Below are 24651 nucleotides of genomic sequence, written 5' to 3'. Positions count from 1 at the left end.
TATTTTGCATATTGCCTTTCTATTTACCATGTCATCTTTCAACTGTGGAGCCTCCATCATTTTTTACTGCAGAGGTGCCCTGAAGCTTTGAAAGCTGGCCAGCTATTATTTCCTTGGTAAGATTTGCAACTTTGACCTTTCAAACATCTACTGTTATGGTAAGTTTACTTAGAGAACTTACTTTCCTTTGTCTACCTTATTCCATTGTTGGCTGTGATTTTAGTATCTCATTAAGGAAAAAGTAGAGCACTTTTAAACAATTCCCAGAACTGAAATGTAAGATTTTTTTTATCTGTATACTGTGTGAAATATTCCTTAAATTAGGATGGCATGTTATTGTCTTTTTTTTCCCAAATCTTCAGGCAATGACCTAGACCACAGCTGTTAATTTGCATACTACAATAATCTTTGCCTGTTTTCTAAAGTATCAAAAGCAGTATTTTGTTTTATATTCCTTAAAATAAATGGAAACAATATAATATATATCTGGGACAGGAATCAATATTCAAACATGTATTTATTATATAAGACAGTTAAAAATACAGACAGATTAAAATATAAACACTCAAAATACAAACAGTTCATAATATGGACACATCAAAATGCAGGAGCTCAAAATATTGACAAAAACACTCAAAAGTCCACATTAAATTAATTGCAAAAATGGAAAACACTCTACTTCTCTGATAAGTTTACACTAAAAATACAATAAAATAAAACAGACAAAAAACTCTTAACTGTAAGAATTCCATAGGACTTGATATATCTGGGTAGTGGTAATGTTACAGAAAGGGCTTTTGTAAGGGAAGGTGCACATTAGGATTAAGGGCAGGAGGAGGGTTAGGGCCATGGTCAGCATGCATTAGTAAGCAGGGCAGAAGGGGCTTATTCTGCCCCCCATCTTACTAATATGTGTTGCCCCTGACTCTAACCCTGTGCTTTACCTTAGAAAAACCCTTTTGTATTACACTATCACTACACAAGACAGGCTCAGACACATATAAAAACACACACACACACACACACACACACACACACACACACACACACACACACACACACACACTGCACTAAAACTATCCCCTTATGTAACCTTTATTCCAGCCTTAACTTGTCAACACTCACATAAACATATTCCTGCCTTAATTCCAGCCCACTTACCTCTGTCGACATTCTGAACTGTCCACATTAAGACCTGCCTGTATTCTCATACTGTTTTTCACATTGTCTTCATTCTGAACTGCACCACAAACAGCACATTCAATGGTGTAAACACTTTTAAAGTATTATTTTGCATTTCAAGATCAAAACTAAACATTTTCTCTAAGTATCTCTTCTAGTTATGCAGATGAACGGTTTCTCATGGGCAAAGACAAAAGCGACTTAACAAACTTAAGAATTGTGGTAATGGAAAAGGACTTGCCTGTAGGTATAGAATAAAACAAGGAGAAATGCATCACTGGTCTACTGACAGAAGACACTGGAACACAGAGTGGATGTGATGCCTTTTATTAGAGCAACAGAGTTTTTACAGTACAACTACTGAAGGTTTTAGACTTCCCAAGTCCTTCAGCAACATATAGTAAGATACATTACAATACTGGTGTGAGAAAAAATGTCACGTACCATCTGAGTAACATGCTAAATGTCTTTGTCTCCAAAATGGATACTAGTTCTAGTGAATCATTCATGAAAGACCTTCCCTTTTATACAGACACACACACACACACACACACACACACACACACACACACACACACACACACACACACACACACACACACACACACACACACCAACATTCCCTGTGTCATAGGTCTAAACATGTTTATACAGTGGTATATTCTTAATAATCGTTCTTTTAGGCAATGGTAAATGATGTATTCTGTTCACCCTGACTAGAAGTGGTTATAAAAACACTGTACATAGATTCAGTGACTTACTAGCTCATGATAACGTGTCACATTGGTCCAAAAGCTCTAGTAGCTGTCTCATAAAACCTGTGCATTAAAATGTAAGGTATCCACCTTTCTGTGCATGTGTTTTCTGTCTGCATGTGCAGTATGGTCTCCATTAGATTTCTGAACAAATGATAATTTGTATCCCAAGGTCCATTGGTTTCATAATGATTTGACACAGCATTGTAGACACTGAGAAGCAAAATACTAATTTCCACAAACCACACAAAGAATATTTTCAAGAATAGCATTCTGCTGCACTTATGTCTTTGGAAATCTGCAAGATGTGATTCTAAACCAGCTTAGAAGAGCATTCACAACATAATAGTGTTGCTTAACACTTTCTGAAATAAAAGTTGCAATCATTGCAATAAACGTTTATGTCACACACTTTTGATATTCCATTTGCAACAACAGCTAGTGAAATACTGTTGTATTTTAAATGTTTAGAAGTACCTTGCTTAGATGCAGTTTAAAAATCATACACAATAATGATCCAAAATGAAGGTTTGCTATGCTGTTGCCACATTGCACATGGAGCTTTATATGATACTGTCCCAATGGAAGACTTGCGGATTCATCCACAGTATTTCAGTACAAGTCATAATAATACATAATCAAATGCTACTTGTTCAACAAACTTTAATAAACAGAGCTTGCACGGATTGTTTAAGGGTTCCAGTACCAGACTGTACCACTAAAAAGCTATTCACTATTCTTCTACATTCAGATTAGAACACAGGGATAAGGGTGCAAATAATATGGCATCACTTTTTAATGCTGGGTTATCTACACCCTAGCCAATCCCTCTTCACATTTCCAACTTTTACAATCTTCAGGCTGCTGTCATCCAGTTTTAAGTTGTACCAGTCCTTGAAGAAATAGGTATGTCCTGGAAATGAAAAAAAAAAGAAGAAAATTATAATAATTATTACAATAGACAGACATACTGTCCAAGTAGTTTGCAAACAAGCAGTAAATAATAATTAAGTAATACCAAATAGAGAACACCTGGTGCATTTAATATCAATAGCTAGATGGGGTGGGGGGCAGACAGGGAATAAAGTACAACCAATCCTTTTTTTCATGTACTTGGTATTTGTTAGTTATGTCTTGTTTGAGTTGGGAAATCAGCAAAACATGTAGGTATTCCTTCCAGCTGCCAATAATTTTCCAGACTGCCCAGATTTTTACCTCATATTTTTGATCCGCTCCTCAAACAATCTGTTTTCTATGAAAATTGTTTAGAACTGAGGTCAGTAAATAATGACAGACATTTGAGTTTCAGACTTCATTTCCTTCAGAAAATGCATGTTAATGCAAAACATGTTATTCGAGCCACATTATAAGTTTATAAGAGCAATATTTAAAATCTGTCCCTGATTTTGTGCCTCTGTTCCCCCATTACTTTTGGCATTGTACGGAATTCTTCATTTAAGAGGTTGAGAGGTATGCATGATAGTTGGCTGTGATGTGGTACAGGAGTTTTATTTACCATGAAAAGGATGTAGAGTTCAAGGTTGTTTTTCTTACCTTGGGAGTCTGGAGGTAAAATGGCTTCTTAGGAATATAGACAGCTCCCCCTATAATGCTGTTATTGCTAGCATTGCATCTGAAAGGATAGGTGTTGAAAGCCTGAATTGTAGGGAGTGTTATTGCTTTTCTAAAACCATGTTTTGGTAACTATATTTTCAAGAGTTAGGAATGCCTGTAAGGAGTACAAACTTATTCTTTAGGCTTCTAACATTGAACAGTCTACTTTTATAGTCTTGATTTTGTTTGGCTATGTAGGTAATTTGAAGAGACTGTCCTTGCCTAAAAAGGATTTATGGGAGAAGGGAAAGTCATGGACAATATATTAATGTAATGATGAAAGGTGCAGGCCATCTCTAGGGTTGCCAGTTATCTTCTGCCAGTTTGATACTTACCGAACACCTTTAGACTGACAGCAATAGTTATGCCAATAATTATATTTAATTATTTTTTGATTGTTGAGTAGCATTATTCCTGGTAATGGTAGGATACTACTTAATGATAGTGTCACACCAATTTCAAATGCATATTCTGAGAGATCCAACATGTCCCTCTTCATATTACCCTAGGAGGTGTGTCTCACATCATTCACTTCCATGAGATCAATGACCTTGTCATAATCGTACCTAGGGTGAGGTCACTTGACGGCCCAAGTGATATTTTGGATACTAGCACCTAAGAAGCATCTAACCATCACACTGTCTTTGATCAGCCTGGCGAGTCGTACATTTGTGTGTCTGACTATGAAGTCACCTATAATGAAAACATCACAAAATATACTAGCAAATCCTGGCTGCCTAAAGGGCTTTGGCTTGCCAGTTGAGTAACCCTTTTTCTATTTAAATTTTCTGTAGTGTCTGTGTATGTTCTTTGCCCATCAGTGTAACACTGAGTATCCAGTATACCAAACCTTCATCTAGGAGTTGTGGTTTGAGCAGACACTTTTTAGTATTTCAGCATAAAAAAGCTTATTTGTTAGTTTAGGACATGGTGGGCTTGGTTGTGTGAGGAGGGTATCAAAATTGACAACACGCTGGGTACAGTTAACAATTTTAGAAGAAAGGGTGGCCCCAGTGTTAGTAGATATTTCCAACTCTCATGTACAGAATTATCTAGTGGAAGAAGCAAATATTTATCAGCAGGCATTGGGCAATTCTTGCATTGCCTCAGGCTGCCTAGTGATATCAATCTGAGAGTAGATAGTGTCAGTCCTTGGCTTCATGACATAGAGCGGTGAAGTAGGTAGTACTGGCTGGTACTAATGACGTATAATTTTAGGAAAGGGTCTATATCAGAATGGAAGGAGGAACAGAAGTCAAAGGACCAGAGTTATAATTCTGTTTATACTGTTGTAGTACCTGGAATGTTCAAAAGCAGGAAAAAAGTGAAGCAACAACTTGTGTATAATTGAAACAGGGAATACCATCTTGGCTCAGGTGCCAAAACAACAGCTTAATGCAGTGATGAGTCAATCTGCAGTTTACAGCAACAACTGGAAACAAGCTGCAAAGGCCCAAAATCCACAACCGCAAATGACAAGTACAAAGGCAGTAAAGGCAGCAGCAGCAGTACGTAAGGCTTACTTAAAGCAATAACTAGCAAGTTGGCTTGGTTGCCACAAACATTTAAGCACAAATTTACAATAACCACAATAACAACTTAGTGCAGTAATGAGGCTATCCACAGTTTAATACAATGACTGGGCACATGCTTTGAATGCCTACAGCAGACAAAAGGAAATGACAAGTACAAGGGGCAGTACAGGTGATAGCAATAAGTAAAGGTTTCTTAAAGCAATGACTATCAGGTTGTCTCAGATGCTACAACCATAGTTTTAGTGCAAATATACAACTTACAACAAAGACTTGATCTTGGCTCATTATGCAAATGGTTGGCAAAAGCAATGAGATGATACAAGAAGTGGTATGCATACAGCTAGTGAGAATTTACCCTAAATGATACAAGAAGTGCTAAGCATACAGGTAGTGAGAACTTACCCTAAATGATACAAGAAGTGGTACGCATACAGCTAGTGAGAACTTACCCTAAATAATACAAGAAGTGGTACGCATACAGGTAGTGAGAACTTACCCTAAATGATACAAGAAGTGGTACGCATACAGGTAGTGAGAACTTACCCTAAATGATACAAGAAGTGGTACGCATACAGCTAGTGAGAACTTGCTCCAAATGATACAAGAAGTGGTACGCATACAGGTAGTGAGAACTTACCCTAAATGATACAAGACGTGGTATGCATACAGGTAGTGAGAACTTACCCTAAATGATACAAGAAGTGGTACGCATACAGCTAGTGAGAACTTACCCTAAATAATACAAGAAGTGGTACGCATACAGGTAGTGAGAACTTACCCTAAATGATACAAGAAGTGGTACGCATACAGGGAGTGAGAACTTAGCCTAAATGATACAAGAAGTGGTATGCATACAGCTAGTGAGAACTTAGCCTAAATGATACAAGACGTGGTATGCATACAGCTAGTGAGAACTTACCCTAAATGATACAAGAAGTGGTATGCATACAGCTAGTGAGAACTTAGCCTAAATGATACAAGACGTGGTATGCATACAGCTAGTGAGAACTTACCCTAAATGATACAAGAAGTGGTATGCATACAGCTAGTGAGAACTTAGCCTAAATTATACAAGAAGTGGTACGCATACAGCTAGTGAGAACTCTACCCTAAATTAATACAACTATGTGAAAGTGTATCCAGTGACTGTTCTCAAGTGTACACAACTGCCCTTGTGTCCCTACAACTGTCCGCAATTGTAGTGAGTCATCCAGACGAGTGTGTGACCATGCTTAGCAGAATGTTGTTGTCCACCAGGTTCGGTGCCCAGTGGGTAACTGTCAGAGGTGATATAGCAAATGGTGTTACCTGACATCCACATTCAAAGAGCTGTGGGTACTGAACTGCTCTAATACACAGGAATTATACATAAAACAGCAACATTTTAAATTATTGTAAAGACTGCAATTTGTACTCACAACAGCAAAGAAAATGTGGTATAAAAAGGGGCTAAATAAGAAAAATATGGCACAATAATGCAATATAATATTAAACTCTTTTAGTACTTCAATACACAGATACACACACACACACACACACACACACACACACACACACACACACACACACATGCACACCACAAAATGTGGATGGTACTCAGAATCAGTTAGTGCATACTGCTTGGCATAATAATGGTACGAGCAGCAATGCACAGAGAGGGAGGTGATTCAGAGATCCATGTACCTACAGGAGAAATAGCATTGTATTCATTGTATGCAAATGACTGCATAGTGCCATGCAAACAAGTGCCATCATGCTAATCGGATTCAGTGTGGATGCACATGAGAAGATCAAACAAGGCTATTGTCCATTTCCTTTACCTTCATTTATAAGATCACAGTGTGCAGATTTGTCCCTACTTTCTTTTCCAGGAGCACAGGAGAAAATTTAACAAGGAGGCCCATGTCCAGAGGTCCTAGAGACTGTCCAGGTGGTATAGTACGTATATTGTGCCCAGTGCTGTACTTATTAATTCTGAATCTAAATCTGTGTAACAGATATGTCCATTTTTCCCCATGCTTATTAATGTCTAGCTGTGCTGCAGGATGAGGAGCGACAACAACCACCAGGACCTTCTCCAGCTGATGTACCTGGTCTTATGTCACCAGAAGGCAGCAAACCTGACTCTGAGCAGTGGAAGGGAGACACACGGAGGGCTCACTGATGCCCTCTGTGCCCACCTCTCAGGTGGGAGGTGTAGGCTCCTTTTCTGAAACTGACCCAGAGACGTTCTTGGTCACTCGACATCAGTTGCAGTGTCTGGTCACATCATATGTGCACCAACTGTTGGAACAAATTATACAATCAGCCCTCCCTGACCACAGAACCACCGGAGGCAGAGGCTGCCTATGATGTCAGCCACAGAGCTGACTGATACCTGAGTGAGCTCTTATTTGGGCTGGTCACACAGGACCCCTGCACCATCCTATCCTCTGTCCTGGTGTTCCCTTATGTGGCATTGCCCAGATCTTGGTTTTGGTCCAAATCTCTTTGTCAGTATTCTTCCATCTGTACTTTTGAGTCCTTTCAATGTAGTCCCAGCATTTTGTATCCAGGCTGTTCCTGTTTGTCTATGTTTGCATTTTTTTATTTATCTGCTCCTGCTACCTTCCCTACTTCATCTTTCCTGTTCATACAGGCATCTTGTTACCTTTACCATCTACCATTCTTCTCTTATAAAATATAAACAGGTACATGTAATAGAAAAGTACATACCTTTCTCATAGGTGCATAGGTTCTTACCAAGCTTAAAGCTAAGGAGACCATTGAGAAGCTCAGCCAACATCAGCCAGTACTGGTGGGAGACAAGTATTGTCCCCCATTAAGTAAAATTTCTCCACATATGCCCAGTGAAAATTTGTGATCACCCTTCCAGTCATTCAGAATGGTTTTAAAGGCTGATAGGGAAGCACTCTACTTGATAAGTAAAGGCAGCCTATTCCAGAAATGGGGAAATACTTTGAGTGACATATCTGTTATGCCCTTTGTTTGGTGGTGTTGATGTGATAGTATTTTTTTAGGTCTCTAGAGTGGGCTTTTGTTATAACTGGCTCCGTTTTGTTGGAGGAATTCAAAGAGGGCTGCATCATTCATAGCATGGAAGGCTAAGCAAAAATAAATTCCTCAGGAGTATTTATGATACTAAACACAGGAACGTGGCTTGAAGTCTACCTGAGTAGTTAAGGATATTGAGATATTTGACCTTTCTGTTGAGGTCTCTTAAACAGGTTTAGGTGCTTAGCAGGGTGCTTTCCAAAAGGTGCATTATATTCAATGAATGGCCCTGATAAGGAATGAATAAAATGGGATTCCCACCCCCATCGTATCTTTTCTTAGATTATCCTTGTATGTTTTCCTCTGAGCGCTACACCATTTTATGTATTAACTATCCCCTCCATTCCTCCACATTTATATAGTGAACTGAGGTAGCACTTTGTAGTGCTGGCCCTCTGTGGCCTGATCACAGTGCCTAAGTAGTCACTATGCATCCGTTTGTGGCACATGTTAACAGTATAACCCAAGGAATACCACATTACCATTCTTATTATGGTGGTCACATGACTGCTGATAGCATGGCCACATTGCTGCTGTTGGTGAGCCAGTAAAGCAGCTGCTATAATTTACTGTGCAGCCCCTCTGTCAAAATGCCCATGCTATGCAAGTCCTACAATCTACCTAAGCAACATCAAGCTGCATTGCACTACGACATCTTGCATATTTAGTGCTGTGCTGCTTGGTTGCAAATGTTTCTGAATATCACCCCCCCCCCAATATTTATGCAAAATCAGCAAGAACAAAATATGGGGAAATAGATTTTTCATATTTCTGTTTTATATAAAAACAGCACCCATTATGTAGACAAGTGAACACTCAACAACTTTTCAGCCTGCTGTAGTGTTGAGTTTTAACGTTAGTCTAAGAAATGAAAAAAGACTTTGTATCTTTTTTACTCATTAAAACAAAGCAGGTGTATAATAAATGTGTGTATTAACCCCCTGCACCATTTTACTCATGTGCTCTAACCCTAACTTGATCCCTGCCCCTAATCCACCTTACCTTCTGAAAAACAAGCTTAAAGCCTCAACACTCATGCACACATACATGAACAGAAACACACACACACACACACACACACACACACACACACACACACACACACACACCTATCCCATCACCTAACCATTACCATAACACTAAACGCTGACACACAGACAGCTAACTCTATCTCCTTACCTAACCCATACTCTAATCCTAATCTGCAAACACTCTTGTGCACATGAATGTGTACGTACACACATACACACACACACACAATCTTAGAGTGGACCAGAAACCTGGATTGAATGAAATTGTATCCCTCAAACCGATTTTGAAAGGCAGGGCCCTAAAGAAATAATATACATGCATCCATTATGTTACGCTTGTGCCATTTTATCGCATAATTTTAAGTCTTCACTTAGTAAAATCTTGATACCAATTTCTGCAGTGAAAGTGGAAAGAACATGCGTCTCAAATGAAAGGCGTGTCCATATACTGAGTTTTCATTGGCTTAGTGAATGAATGAGTTGCAGGAAGTTCTTTTTAAGTGGAAGAGAGCTGCTTTTTTCTTTGGCTTTGATAAAGGTTCAACAACTGAAAGAGCTTATTCAGATAGCAGCAACAGGATTATGTTAATTTCGTTTTTAAAGGAATTGATTTTAACTATTTTATTTCAGCTTTGGTGGCAGCAGCTGGTTTGTTTTTCATATTTACTTGGTTTCCACGCCTACTGCCTTTGGTAGTGAGCCCAGTGATTTTTTTGTGCTTTATTGCTCTCTCTGATCAAATTAAAATGTATAAAAGTGTCAGTGAACATCTAAATAAATCTTGCTGAAACAAAAAATATTGATCTCAAAAGACTGAAAGTAAAAGCATAAAAAAAAAAAAAAAATATATATATATATATATATATATATATATATATATATATATATATATATATATATATATATATATATATATATATATATATATATATATATAGATAGATATATATGCATTTTATGCAGGTGGGCAAAACCCTTTCATCCCCACACCCTTGCAACTTATGTATACCAAATTCAAGATGCACAACAACAGGAAAAGGGTAAATTTTTATTTATTTATTTATTATTTATTTTTATTTATTTATTTTACATTTGTTGACCGGGCTAGTCTAGCTGGATCAAAGTCCATTTTCAGTAGAGGCCCGGGGAGAAAAGCTCCACAGATAAAAGCAAGGTAATTGAAAAACAAGTACAATATACTTATGAGACAGGCAATGAGCAAAATACAATGATATTAGTCCAGGTATGGTTGTACAAATCTAAGAAAAAACAAATAATACCAACTATGCATTGAATACTTTCATACTACTTACTGTAGTTCAAATGTAATGGATACTTATAAAAACATTAATTGTAAAAATAAAGTTTTTATTTATTTATTTTTTTTAATTCAGGTTTGAGAATGGTAGTAACAATGTAATAATTAAGTCATTTTGTGAACAGAGAGAAACATTGCAGAGTTGATTAAAGAAATATGAAAGTAGAAAGATGAGAGCAGGTTAGTCAGGATTGGTGCAAGAGCATAGCCTGAAATTGTTTAGATGTAAGAGAAGTTATTTTTTAAAGAGAGGAAGAGTGGGTAGAGAGGAGATGTGTGTGGGGAGGTTATTCCATATTTTACCAACTGAGTTTGAGAAAAGGCAGTTTCCTGCAGAATTTGTAATTCTAGTAGTGTTGACTTGTAGCTTTTCGGAGGAGCGTAGTTGTTTCAGGTTGCTGTAAGGAGTCAAGAGGTTGCTAAGGGCTGGTGTTTTTGATGGTTGATAAAGAATTTTATGTGCTGTTAGAAGTTGTTGATAGATAAGCTCGTTAGGAAGTTCCAACCAGTGTAATACTTTTAGGTTTAGACAGTGGTGGGTTCTATACTTAGATGCTGTGGCAAATCGAGCTATATTGTGGTAAGATGTAGTTAGTTTCCTAAGGTTACCTTTAGAGAGATTAGTGTAAATAGGGGAAGCATACAGCAGGGTAGAGATAAGATGGGATTGTGCTAAGGTGGTCCGTGCTTTGGGTGTAAGGAAGGGTTTGATTCTATACAGTGAGCCAATCTTTTTATTCACTGCTTTTATTGTGTTATTGATGTGATAATCAAAGTTAAGATTATTATCAATAGTAACACCTAGCAGTTTTGTAGTAGAGTCAGGGGAAATGTGAGAATTATCACTTGCAGTAATAGTGAAGTTTAGTTGAGTAGATTTGTGGGTAGGTGAGAATAGTAATAGCTTAGTTTTTTTGGGGTTCAGGAGAAGACATCTTTTTGAGAACCATTGTTCAACGGTTGAAAAGGTTGATTGGGTCAGAGACTGGAGTTCTATTTGAGAGGAAGCCGTACAAATTATGGTAGAATCGTCTGCATATTGTATGCAGGTAGTGTTTTGGATAGATGATTGGAGATCATTAATAAAGATAGAAAATAAAAGTGGGCCTAGTATAGATCCTTGGGGTACTCCTAGAGAGATGGGTAGTAGAGCGGATAGAGAAGTTTTCCAGAGTACTGCTTGTTGCCGGTTTTCAAGATAGGATGAAAACCAGGTTATTGAAGAGTAATCCAGGGCAAGGGATTTAAGTATGTGTAGAAGAAGTGTATGGTTAACCATATCGAAGGCTTTTGATAGGTCTAGGAAAAGTGAAGAGGTTAGTTTGTTGTTGTTACGGTTGCAGTTGATAGTGTTGGTAAAAGAAAGTAGAGCTGTGGTAGTACTGTGTGAGGGTCTGAATCCATGTTGAGTGTTAGCTAGTAGGTTGTTATGGAGGAGATGGTTGAGTAGTTGTTTGTGTATACATTTTTCCATGATTTTGGCTAGAGGAGATAATAGTGCAATGGGGCGAAAGTTAGAAAGGTCAGTAGATTTACCTCCTTTGTGTAAGGGTATGATGTATGATATTTTCCAAATTGCTGGGAAAGTACTTTCTTTTATGGATCTGTTTATTAGGATAGAGACAGGGTAGGCAATAGATTTAGCTGCTATTTGCAGGAATTCAGCAGGAAGCTTATCTGCTGAGGGGGTAGTGGGTTTCAGTTTTGTAAAAGTGATTGTATATAGGAGGTGGATATGGGTTGAAGTTGAAGGGGAGGGAGAGAGTCGTCGATCCTACTTAAGAGCAGCTGAGAAGTGTCAGGAGATAGGTGGTCAGCTAGACTCTGTATGGAAGTGGTAAAGAAAGTATTGAAGTTGTTGGCTATTAAAGAGGGATCATCAGGGTCAGAGTCCTGTGGGTTGGGTGTAACTGTTTTGCCTGGGGTAAGTAGATTGTTAATAGTAGACCAGAACTTTTTTGGTTCTTTTGTAGTGGATTGCTGAAGTTTACAGTAATAATTCTTTTTATCTGAAAGGATGGCGCTTTTGGTACTGTTTCTAAGCTCTCTAAAGGTTTGATGATCTGTTGGGTTTCTAGAGGAACGCCATTTGCTCCAAGATTTATTTCTGAGTTTTATTTTATGTTTAGTATTAGAGGTTAGCCAGGGTGCTGTTTTAGTTTTTATTCTAATGGTGCGACTTGGGGCATGTTGGTTTAGGATTGCAAGGAATGCTGAGTTGAAGTAAATTCTGTAATTTAAATTCTTACAGTCTGTTGCCTGGCGAGCTCACAAGTACAAGTCAGCAAAGCCAGTAGCAATCATAGATGTAATGTTCAATATTCTGAACTCTCTCTCTCTCTCTCTCTATATATATATATATATATATATATATGTGTGTGTGTGTGTGTATTATATATTATATTATTATTATCTCTTTGGCTTCATCGTATTGATCATCGGTGCAGTAACTATAGCTGAAAGGGTTATATCCTGCTGTGAACAGAACAGCTGGCCAACTTTCAAGACTTCAAAGGCACCTTCCAAAGAGTGGTTTGGGCTCTAGGCCCTTCAGAGCTTTCCTGTCAGCAAAGAGTATTTCTCTTGTGGGTTTTACAGGATTAATGGTTGGCTAATGCTTTCCATTGCCAGGCAGATAATTCTACTTGTTATGTCTTACTGAAAATGAAGTTTTTTCAGTGAAATTCATTATTTTATCCTGGAAGAAAGTATTTTATGGATGCCAAGTCCTCCTGTTCTTTAAGTATTGAAGGATGTACTTGTTACAGTTTATATCATGCCTGACAGCCAACTTGCTGCCCTCAAGAAAGCAGATAGCTTGTACAAAGTTCCTCAGGCTTACAATTTTTTTTTTATAATGGTCAAGGTCTTTACCTCAGAAATGCAAAGTACAAGGTTTGATTCTAACTTCTGTTCATCGGCTAGGCTGGTAATAATCTACAGGTTCATAGCATAACATTTTGAGATCTGTTGGGTGTTGTGGGTTAATGGCTGTAGTTGACAGGGACCCAGGTTCGAAACATGTCAGAGGTAATTATTTTTGTGAGAGGTTGGTATAATGGTTAAGGTGTTTACCTTACAGACACAAGGTGCAGGGTTTGATTCTCACAAGGAGAAATTGGCTGGGCATAAAATGGTCCATAAAGGTTGTTAGCCTAGTACTAATCTATCTATGAATCTATAATCCCAGATCAGAACCAGCAGTTATTTCTCTAATGAACCCAACTGGTACTAACCATCTGGTTAATACCAATCTCTCCCCCTCTGATAAGGATGGAAAACTTTTCATAAATTTGGGGGGAAAATGTATTCTTCTGCAACACCTATTTCTTGAATTCTCAGTTGTCAAGCTTACATTAAAGTTTACGCTTGCCTGTTTTCAGAACATGTGGAGTATTATGGCATTTGTTTCTTCTGCTAGCAATAAAACATCTGTGTGTAATTTGATTGTTTCTCTCTCTCTCTCAAGTGGCTACCCACTATCTGAAATATAGTTATGATTCTACTGATGTCACTCCCAGCATTGCTGCCACTGGAACTGATATGAAAAGGTTTGCCTGAGTGCATACTCAAGATCTTCCTGAGAATGTTAAAGCTGAAATTTTGAATTCTGCCTTAGACGGTGAATTAGTTCTTGGACCACTGGCTACAGAGGTCCTTAAAAACTGTGATGAAGGAGCGGGTTTATGGCATAGTGGTTAAGGTCTTTACCTTAGAGATACAAAGTACAGGATTTGTGTCTGACCACATTATTTGCTAGGCTTGTAATAAGCTGAAGTTTGTAGACTGATGATCTAGTATTTACATATTAATCTATAAAAGAGGTAAACTGTTGTTGTTTTTCTTTCGGCTTTCCCAGTTAGGGGTCGCCACAGCAGAACTCCAATCCGCTAATGATTGGCAGTAGATTTTCACAGTGCCGAGGTGCCAGCTCGACGCCCAACCTTCAACGAAAGTACGCCAATTCACGCATGTCTTTCGAACGCTACTCGACTGTGGGGAGAACATGCAGACTCCACACAAAAGGCGCTCCAGCCGAGAATCAAACAAATTTCTGTTTTTTCAGCGTTTCTTCTCCAAGTTTTTCAAAGGGGTTAATGCTATCTCTATGAACTTTTTCAAAAAACAAATTAAGCAAAGACAGTAAGCTGCTGGTAAGCAAATGTTCAAAAAGCAATGGCAAGGGTATTCAAAAAACAAAATAGACCTCCCTCCACAGAGCAATGCACAGTCCAATGGTTGTAAATGACTACCTGCACAACTCCCCTCCCATTTGCCAACCATCCTCCAGAAAGTCTGAACCTCCAGTTCTCTCTTTGACAACAGATAGTTTCAGATGGATTCTGAAAGCAATTTATCAGTGTTACAGATGGCAGTGGCAGTCTCTCCTTCCTTTTCAAGGATTTCCCATCATCTACTAGATCAAACGTCTCTTTTCCCTCTTGTCTTGCAGCGCATTCTGTCTCAGGGGTGATAGAAGCTCTCCCTCCTCCTCTTCATCTAGCACAGGGCTTTTATTCAAGAATGTCTTCCTTTCTAAACTAGTTTGTGATAGTGCCCACATTTAAAATGTTATCCCTTCACTGCTTGTTACCTCACATTCTCCATTTGAGCTTTCTGATTACCTTAGATTTAAAAGATGCTTGTTATCATATTCCTATAGCTCCAGATTTCAGACATTTCTTTTTAAGGTTTTCTGTATCTGGATCACACTATCAGTTATCTGCATTATCCGTTGGTCTATAGCATATTTATAAAGGGTCTGCTTCTGGTGATAGCCTACTACAGACTGCCAGGTATTCACATTTTCCTTATTTAGAGAACTTGCTTATCTTTGCATAGTCTTTTTCAAATTGTTAGGAATCTTTCACTTATGTGAGAGATCTGCTACACAGACTGGGGTTGCAGGAGAACATACAAAGGTCTTGTTTTCCTCCTTCCCACAGCATTGTTTTTCTGGGGAGTATTCTAGTTAATTCAGTTCAAAAAGCCTTTCTTTCACAGGAATGTAAGATCCATATTTAGACCTCTCCTTGTGATTTCCCACTCAAATTACTATCTCATCTTGGCAACTTCTCAGTATTCTAGGTCTCATGGCATCACTGATTATCATGATTCTTCTGGAAAGATTCCAGATGAGGAGAATTCAGTGGTACCTAAAATTTGTATGTTCCCATCACTAACATCCCCTGACATTCCAAATTCCAGTTTGGGGGTTTGTGAAAAGGGAGATCCTTTGTGGAGAGACCAATTTTATCAGAATTCAGGTCTCCCATTTTTCCCTTCCATCTCCAATGCTGTCTGTAAAAACAGAAGCCTCTGATGTAAAAGAGGTGTTAGTTTGTGTCTTTCAGCTTTTCCCGGTTAGGGGTCGCCACAGCGGAACTCCGGTCCGCTAATGACTGGTAGTGGATTTTTACGTACCAGGTTACTAGCCCTGATGCACAACCTTCAACAAAGGCATGCCCCATTCACGTATGCCTCCACACAGAAGATGCTCTAGCTGAGAATCGAACGGGACAACGTCTTGATATGAGGCGACAATGCTACCGCAGCACCAAAGAGGTGTTGACGCTTATAAATCTTCTCCACTCCCTCAGTCATCTATGGTTCCTAGGACTGTTACAAAATTTTACAGACAGCATCACAGTGATGTGGTAAATAAACAGGGGAACCAGACCTTAACTTTTGGGTATACTTGCCATGGTAGCCTGGGACATAGCTTTTCAGCACAGTCTCACTTCACAGACAGAGAAAAAATTTTGTGGCAAAACAGCTGAGCAGAACCGTCACATATCCTCACAAATGGAAACTGAATCAGAAGGTCTTTCAGGAAATGATCCAGCTATGGGGAACACCTCAGACAGATCTCTACCTCTAGTCACAGCAATCATTTGGCAAAAGTTCTGATCCAGCACTCCATGCAAGAAGGCCTGGAAAATGAATAATTTTTCTTTTCTTTTTTCTTTTTTTTCCTAAGACAGAAATGTTCTGCATGCTTTTTCCACCCTTTCCAGTAATACACAGGTTTGGTTAATGGAAGGTGCATTTAAGCTCTGGAAGCTGGCTGGCTGTTATATCCTAGGCCAGATATAACCTATATTGCTAAAGCAACACTGATCTTTTGAACATCTACTATTACGGTAAGTTTCCTCAAAGACTAGACCTACTCACAAAAGACAAGGGTTCTTTGATACACCCCAGCTTGAAAGAACTTCAAGTAACTACCTGAAGAATAGAGATACTTTTTAGGCATCTAGTTTTGATAACATGCAGAAGATACTGAAGGAGGCAAAGAAACCTGCTACTAGGAAATCACTTATTGGCAAATAAAAAAGATTTTCTATTTGGTGCTATACTAAAAACCAAAATCTTTAAGGTTAGTATTTCTCAGGTTCTACAATATTTGTCTCAGTTATTATCCTCTGATCTTTCTTACTCATCTGTCAGGGATCATTTGTCAGCCATTTCAGCAAGTCTGCCAATGGATCCCCCTCTTTCAATGCATTACCATGTCAAGTTATTTTTGAAAGTGGTTCTGTATACTTGTACACCTAGAAAACAGGTGTTTCCTCTTTGGGATCTCAATTTTGTTTAAAAATGACTCTTGCTTTGTTTGAACCAGCTCATCAGGATGATTGTTGTTTAACATGGAATGTTTAACATGGAAAAGAGTTTTTCTGATTGCTTTGATTTCTGAGTTGCAAGCTGCAATGGTGGTCAACCTTTTCTCATTTTTCACAAAGATAGTGTTCTTTGAGAACTAATCATTCATATGCCTCAAGTGGTATCCAGGTTTACTTTAAGCTGAGATATTCAATTCTGTGACTTTTTCCAGAACCTAAAAAAGTGCAAGAAATTATTTATCATTCTCTGGATGTCCACAGACAACTCAGACACCATATTGACTAGACTAAAACGTTCTGATCAAGTACTCATTTCTTGTGAAGGTAAGAAAAAAGGGCAACATGTGTCAAAGCAGACTATTTCCAAAGGGTTGCCCCATTATCTCTCCTTTTGCTATTCCCACCATAACATGTAAATTCCAGGCAGGGTCAAGACACATTCTACTAGAACATAGGCTTCATCAGTGGCTTTTTAGAAATGGGTGGACTATAGAAGCATTCTAGAGACAACAACTTGATCTTCTATACATACCTTTAGAAAGCACTATCAACTAGTTTCCTTCTCCAGGTCTAGAGCTGGCTTTGCTGTGACCATTCTCTAGGAGTTTCTGGACCCTAATCCTTTGTCATCCCAAACCTTGTAAACTATGGTATTCTACATATACGGCTATGGCTACAGCTGCAGTGAACAAATGATGACCACAGTACAGCTGTAAACAGCTTAGCACAACAGCATAACTGTAGCTGCTCCCTCCAGCCCCCTTATTTTTTCTTTGATTTTTGTTTGCCAGGATGATGATATTGATTGTTATTTACCTAGTGTTAACCTGTTTTACAGATCTAACCTCCCTCTTTCAATTGTCATGAAAGATCTAATGGACTTGGTGCCCAGATGGATGATTTTCTTCAGCTCTGCTGAAACTGTCAGTGGTCTGGCTGCATGGAACGTGAATTTAAGCTTTGGCAGCTGGATGGCTGTTAAATCCCATACAGGATATTACCCACATAACTAAGGCTTCTGTAGCAGTAATTATTTGAACATCTACTGTTATGGCAGCTTTACTTACCAACTGTTCTTTATATTCTCCATGCTGCAGACTTGACTGAGGAAGCACTACAACAAAGAGGGGAGGTAGAACAGTACTGCAAGAGGTAGGCAGGTCAGGTTTCTATAGATATTCCAAGGAACATAATTGCAGTTTTCAGAATACTAAAGCTGAAATTGTGAGTGAATATGAGAACATATTTGCCCTACATCTGGGTATTCCCTTTGCCCTGACATACCAGTACCTCAGTGTTAGCATATATCAGTACCAGAGGTGATAAGGTGAAGCTGCATGAGAGTTCCTAAAAGGGACTCTCAAAAATGAAAAAACAAGCATGTTTCAAGATTATTTGCATTTCTTTGGTGTCTGCACTTTGTTTTTCATACTTACATGACTTGTACTTAGGATTTCATATATGTGATAGGGAGCCGGGGAAGATATGAGTAGACATTTTCAGAAATTCTGCCATAAATAACAGCAAGAAAGGAACAGGTGAGTAGCTGACTCAGAGAATTGGGGAAGTACTGTGGATGTAAAATGTCTGAGGAAGAGAGATGTAACTTGTGGAGCGAGATGTGTATGCCTGAAATAGCTGCATTTGAATGTGTGAAGGAAACAGTTACAAGAAATGCAGTGTTGGAAGATCACATTAATACTAGAGTGTTAGTAAACCGAAATGAATTGGGGTGAAAACAGTGGCATTCAATAAATGCTAAGTATAATGGGGGAGATTAGGAAGGCACAATGAAAGAAATTTGGGAAGAGGAGAACTTGGCAGAAATGGAGAAAGAAGCTAATAATACCAGTGAACTGAGAATGCGTGAGTCAGTTCAGTGCTGCACCAGAAAGAGAAGTAACAGTGTGGCAGCATAATGGAAATAACATCAAATATGGAAAAAAGTAGGGTTCAGGTTTTCTAGATGAAGTGGAGAAAGCAGGATGGAGCAGGAGTAGCCATGCAGACAGAAGAGGGGAAGAAATGTTATTGAATGGGAACTGTGGTCAAGAAAGTGCATGAAGACATTACTGAACTATTAGCCTTGAAGGGGAGGGGGCTTGTCATTAGAATGGTATTTACAGTGCTTCCAGGAGTAATTGTCTGTTTTGTTGAGAATGTTGTTTGTGCAAATCGTTTTAACATGTGCAGCAACCTTGTATATATAGTTATTTGGAGTATGCAGGTTTGCCTTCTCATAACGATGCAGAGGGCAAGATGTGGGGCATTTATGCCTTCAACGAAAGCAGAAGTCAAAAAAGCTGGTTTTCACATATACCAGTGTTTGTAACAACAAGACATGCATTTACAACATTGAGCTGAGATGCAAGCTACTTGTTGATGCCAAGGATGAGAGTAGCAGGCACAGGTGAAGGCTTAAATGAGGGATGTTAGATTGAAGGCTGGAAGCCATAGGTTCATAGGTGTGTACTAGGCTAATGGCCCTGGGGCCTTTACAAGCCTAGCCCATAGAAGTGCCCTGGCATTGTGCCGCCCGCCATTAGTTCCCAGTGCCTCTATTAAGCAGAGGCACTGGAAACTAACGATGGGCGGCATAATAAATTATTCATACCTAGCAAGAGTTAACAGTGATGTTCCAAACCAAGAGGTAGGGATAGAATGAAACAGTGAACAGTGGTCAAAACCCAGCTACAGCCAAAGCAGGTAAGTCAAGCAAGGAGTCTGGATATTCTTAGGCTGCAGGAAGCCCAGATGAAGGAAGCATTTAGCAACAGAGGTTATTCCAGAGTGTGCCTGCAGTTTCTGTAGCTGATGTTGGAAGGGAAACAACAAAGAAGTTTCAGATTTCATGGATGCGAATTTTAGAATGTTGAGCAGCATGATGAGGGAAACTGCAAAAGCTGGCAGTGAATGATCAAAGGTGATATTTGTAGAGTATATAACTGAGTTAGAAAAGAAGGGATTACCACCTGTGCTTAGACAAAGATGAACTGTAAGAAGGTAAGCAGCTTGAATCAAGGCAGAAGAAAAGAAAATTACATGTAGGAAGTGAAAAGTTTACAACGGTATGAAAAGAGGAAGGAAGCCAGAGGTGGAAAAGAAAGCAGAAAGGGTCTCTAGCCTGCAAAAGCTGCATAATAGAAATGCAGTGAGAGGAAAAATTGATGGAGCAAGTTATGGCAAAACTATACAGTCTGTTATTGAAAATGTGAATGATCCCAAAGACGATAAATATGGCATTTAATTTTGGATACTTATATAAAGGTGGGTTTAAGAGATGGCTAGGCCGAGACTCATTTTTGTTCAAATAGAAGTTGTGAAAGTAATTTTGCTATTTTTCTGAAGACCAATCAAAATTAAAATGTTTTCAGGATAAATTCTGTACAACTATCTGGGGAAAAAAAATCAATCATTAATTACATATTGTCTACTTAATTATCAAATTTAGTCAAATAGTTATTTGAAAACACAGTGAATTTCATGCACTGAAATACAAATACAGGTATTTGGGATAATGTGCATGAATCACAGCTTACCTGAATATGGACAGAAAGTCTGAGTGGCAAATGCTGTAAATTTAAGTGCCACATATGTGACCTTAGGGTACTGAACATCACTACAGCACAGGACTGGGGATGAATGTGAGATAACAGAACCAAAGCAAAGGTGCTGCAGAACAACTGAGCAGGGAGTCAGCCTAACTATTTATTCTATAATGTTGAAAAAGTCATAATGAAGCATTTATTAAGAAAGAAAAGATGAGACAATCTAAAACATGAATAAGGTTTGCTGCTCTAACAAGGCAATGTAGTCATGTAGATGCCTTTTGTAACTACAGTGCAGATAATCAGGGAGAATGTGCAGGCAAAGCTTATTGATGGTTCTAGGTAAAGGCCATATGCTGTGCCTATCAACTTCTGGACAAGGTTCCCAGAAAATTCTTCTGCTATGAGCCACTCCAGGCAATACTCAATGGTCATAACCTTGCTGTTCTTAGCTGATAGTGGTTATCCCTTAATTAAAGCCTCAAAAGTGTCTGCTCCTGATGCAAGGAGTGCAACAGTACAGACATCGACACTGGTGCCCACTTCAATAACATCTTGAGGCAGTTACCCTAATCATTGGCGGTATTTTTGGTGCAGATAAGGTTCACTTAATTAAACTCACCAATGCTTCAGAAGGTTGGGGCATAGATAGCTTACAATGCTGCTTCCACTTTTCACTGAAATATTTCTCCTTGAGAGACCATATGAGCCTGGAAGCTTCTCATGGAAAACTGCATGTGTCAAAGTTCTGGAAGGGCTCAGGAATTTGAGGGTGAGACGATTCTTAACTTTCAAGATGAAGCTGGCATCCTTGCTATAGACTGTTGTTCAGTTATCCTTCTGGACTTGGATTTGGATATAATGAGAAATTTTAGACCTTTCTACTGATGTCATAGAAGGTGAGCTGTAGTGCATTTATCATATCCTGCTCAAAATCACAGATGAAATGAAAGGCAAAAATGCTGTCTCCTCCTTTCTCATCCAACACTAGCAAGCTCTCCAGTAACTATGCATGTGCTGCACTGGTCTTGCTGGACAAGGGGATATATACCATTGGCGGTATCCTGTGGCTGCCCTCCTGCTCATTGAAGCTGTAGACTGTTAAAGCTGCTCATAGATTTTAAATAGGCACATTGTCCAGTGGAACACTGAGGAGCCAAGCAAAGTTTCCCAGCTATCACAGAGAACTGACTGGCTATGTAACTTTTTCAGAGTCACACAGTAAGATCAGAGACTCAAACTATGTATTACAGGGAGTAGCTTATTAACAGTTCATAGGCTTAATCCTCTCTGCACTAGTAATATTCTGATGAGCAATCATGTCTGTTGTTATTATTGTGTCGGCAGCCTTTCTGAGCTGACTTTTTGTTCCACATTATTGTATGACTCAGCATTCTGTGGCCATCACTGAGAATGATACCACAAATAAACAAAAAATTATTGACTTCAACAATCGGATTATTTTCTGGTGTAATTCAAGTGTGGGGGTGGGTGTCCAATATATTATCAGCATGACAGGAAATGGTGGACAGTCCTAATTGTGTCACCAAGGACAGCCAGTACCTATTTTCTCAAAACTTTCATATATTGGCTAAAACCTTGACCACCCATATAGTACTTTTATTAAGTAAGTAATTAATTAATTAAGTAATTAATTAATTAATTACTTAATTAATTGTTTGCTTACAGGGCAAGTCTAACTGGGCCTAAAAGATGCATTTTCTTTGGAAGCCTAAGGTGGGGCATATATATAAATATAAAAATATTTAAGACAGTAAAGAAATAAACATACAAAATGATAAAATGCATTCCATTTAAGATAATATAAATACAGTTACACTTCTCAAATCAAAGGTAGACAATGTCAATCTTCAGAAGTTTACAATTTAACAAACAGAATCTGGATAACATATAGGTATTGCTGCTCAACATTGGGAGTCTCAACAAAAATATCTATTCCCTGTAGGCTCTGCTTATCCTTGAATGCATCAATATATGCATCACCACAGAGATGCGGTTCAAGACTGCTGAAAGACCCCATCATTGCAGGGTTTAGACATGTTCAGGTCCACAGCACTTGACAAAGGCAGTAAAGGTGGCAATGTTTCTACACTTGTAAAATAAAATCTCACCTCCAGACATGGGAGATGGGATTATGACCTGGAACTCCTCCATGTCCAACTTACCATTGATAAAACCAAGTATCATATCATAGCTAATTATAGGACCTCCTCTATGCCCCCTTTTGGCCCTTATCTCCTACCTGACTAGTATGATGTCTTGTACACCAGTCTCCAAGGGGACTTCAACCACTCCTCCATCAGCTGAGAGACTAATACATCCCCTAACATGTATGCCCAGAAATTTCTGGACTTCATTAATACAAGCTATTTGGACCAGATTGACATAGTCCTCACCAATATGGGACCCCTCTGTTCCCAACTAATTTTAATTTCCTCCCTAGTCAAACCAGACCATAAATCAATCACATTCACCACAAAGACTGAAGCCAGTGACATTTTCAAATGACTCAGTATTCAGAAATGATGGAAAAGCTAGTCTACAACTAAGTGATGATCTGGCTAAATTCAACACATCCTCTTCCAATCTGATGACCACACTACATGTGTGGAATCCTTTACTGCTAAATTTTATGCACATGTAGATAGCTGCGCAAATGCATCTGTCCCCCCATAAGCATAGCTAGGGCAGGGTGAGAGGAGCAATTGCCCAGGGCACAAAGTGTTGGGTGAGTGTAATCAGCCATCCATGATCTTGTTAGTGTTTTTTTAATTACTTTTTTTTTTGCTCATTTGTTGAAGACCTACGGTGGGTCATGGATGAAACAGTTATCACCCAATCTCTTTTTTGTTTGCTCAATGAAAGAGCTAGATGGGGGTCTTTGATGTAATAACCAGTCTCTAGAAGGTAGTGATCAGGTTATTGCAAAGAGTGCTTTTTTTGCTTCTCAGTTGAAGTTGCATGGAGTAGAGTGCTGGCTTGTGGTATCAGCCCAGGGTGCTGTTTGAGGTAGCTACACCTCTGTGTCCCCCTATAAAGTAAATACAATGCCATATTTTAAAAATAAACCCCTATGGTGGATCTCAAATATAAACAAGCTCTACAATAAAAAAATGTTGCATGCAATAATAAATATAACTCTCAAGATGTCAAAAACACTCTTGTTAAAGTTAACAAGGTCCCTGACCAAATTAACCAAAGCTAGATATGAGGTGCAAATAGCCACAATTCAAAAGACAACCATACAATCTCCTTTAATGATGTTAGACTCCGTAGAAACAATCCCTGACACTGCACAGTGTTAATAGTAAATCATATCTTATATTCAGCCCCTGAGGGCCAATCTACTAAGAGATAAATTTAGTTCGAACTTCACCCACCCCACTGCTCCCTCTACATTCCCAAATCACATACTCAGATCTACACCCCTCCCCAAAAAAAAACTTTAAAGAACAAGTCCTCAAAACACTTTCCAAGGCCAAAAATACTGTTGATATGGGTCCAAATAACATATCAGGCTACCTACTAATAAGCCTGAAACAGAATCTGTCATACCATCTATATAGGCTATTCAATATCAGTCCTCAAACAGGCTTTGTGCTGTATGAATGGAGGACACTAACAGGTATTCCTTCCCACCCCAGCAGAAGGGTGGAACATAAGTGAACTCTGGTCATTACAGACCCATAAGTCTGGGCAACCTAATCCGCAATGCTATGCATTGTATCATTATAGAAATAACAAATAAGGACATAGATAACCTACAAACTTTTGAACCAAGCCAGTTCAGTTTTGCTAAGGTCAAATTCTGCCTGCGTAACTTGGTTGACTTCTTCAGAATGATTGCTGTAGCAATAAATGAGGGAAGATCAGTATGCACCACATATCTAGACCGGACTTCAACACCATCCCACACCAGAGCATTGTTGATAAACTCTCCCAGCTAAATGTTAATCCATATGTAACT

General features: G+C 38.7%; 1 protein-coding gene across 1 annotated transcript in view; it reads right to left on the bottom strand.

Moving 5' to 3' along the window:
• Positions 1–1493: 1493 nt before the first annotated feature.
• The window catches only part of LOC122809143 (72 kDa type IV collagenase-like), a 792577-nt gene continuing 769419 nt past the window's right edge, over positions 1494–24651 (bottom strand). Inside the window, exon 14 of the mRNA XM_044080418.1 lies at positions 1494–2850. Within this exon, the coding sequence (XP_043936353.1) occupies positions 2744–2850 (107 nt within the window). The 3' untranslated portion in view covers positions 1494–2743. The remainder of the gene's footprint in view (positions 2851–24651) is intronic.

The sequence above is a fragment of the Protopterus annectens genome, chromosome 8.part0 (assembly GCF_019279795.1).
Source record: "Protopterus annectens isolate FY-2018-M chromosome 8.part0, PAN1.0, whole genome shotgun sequence".
Lineage (NCBI taxonomy): Eukaryota > Metazoa > Chordata > Ceratodontiformes > Protopteridae > Protopterus > Protopterus annectens.
Note: the sequence above shows the minus strand (reverse complement) of the source record. Positions and strands in the feature narration are given on the sequence as shown.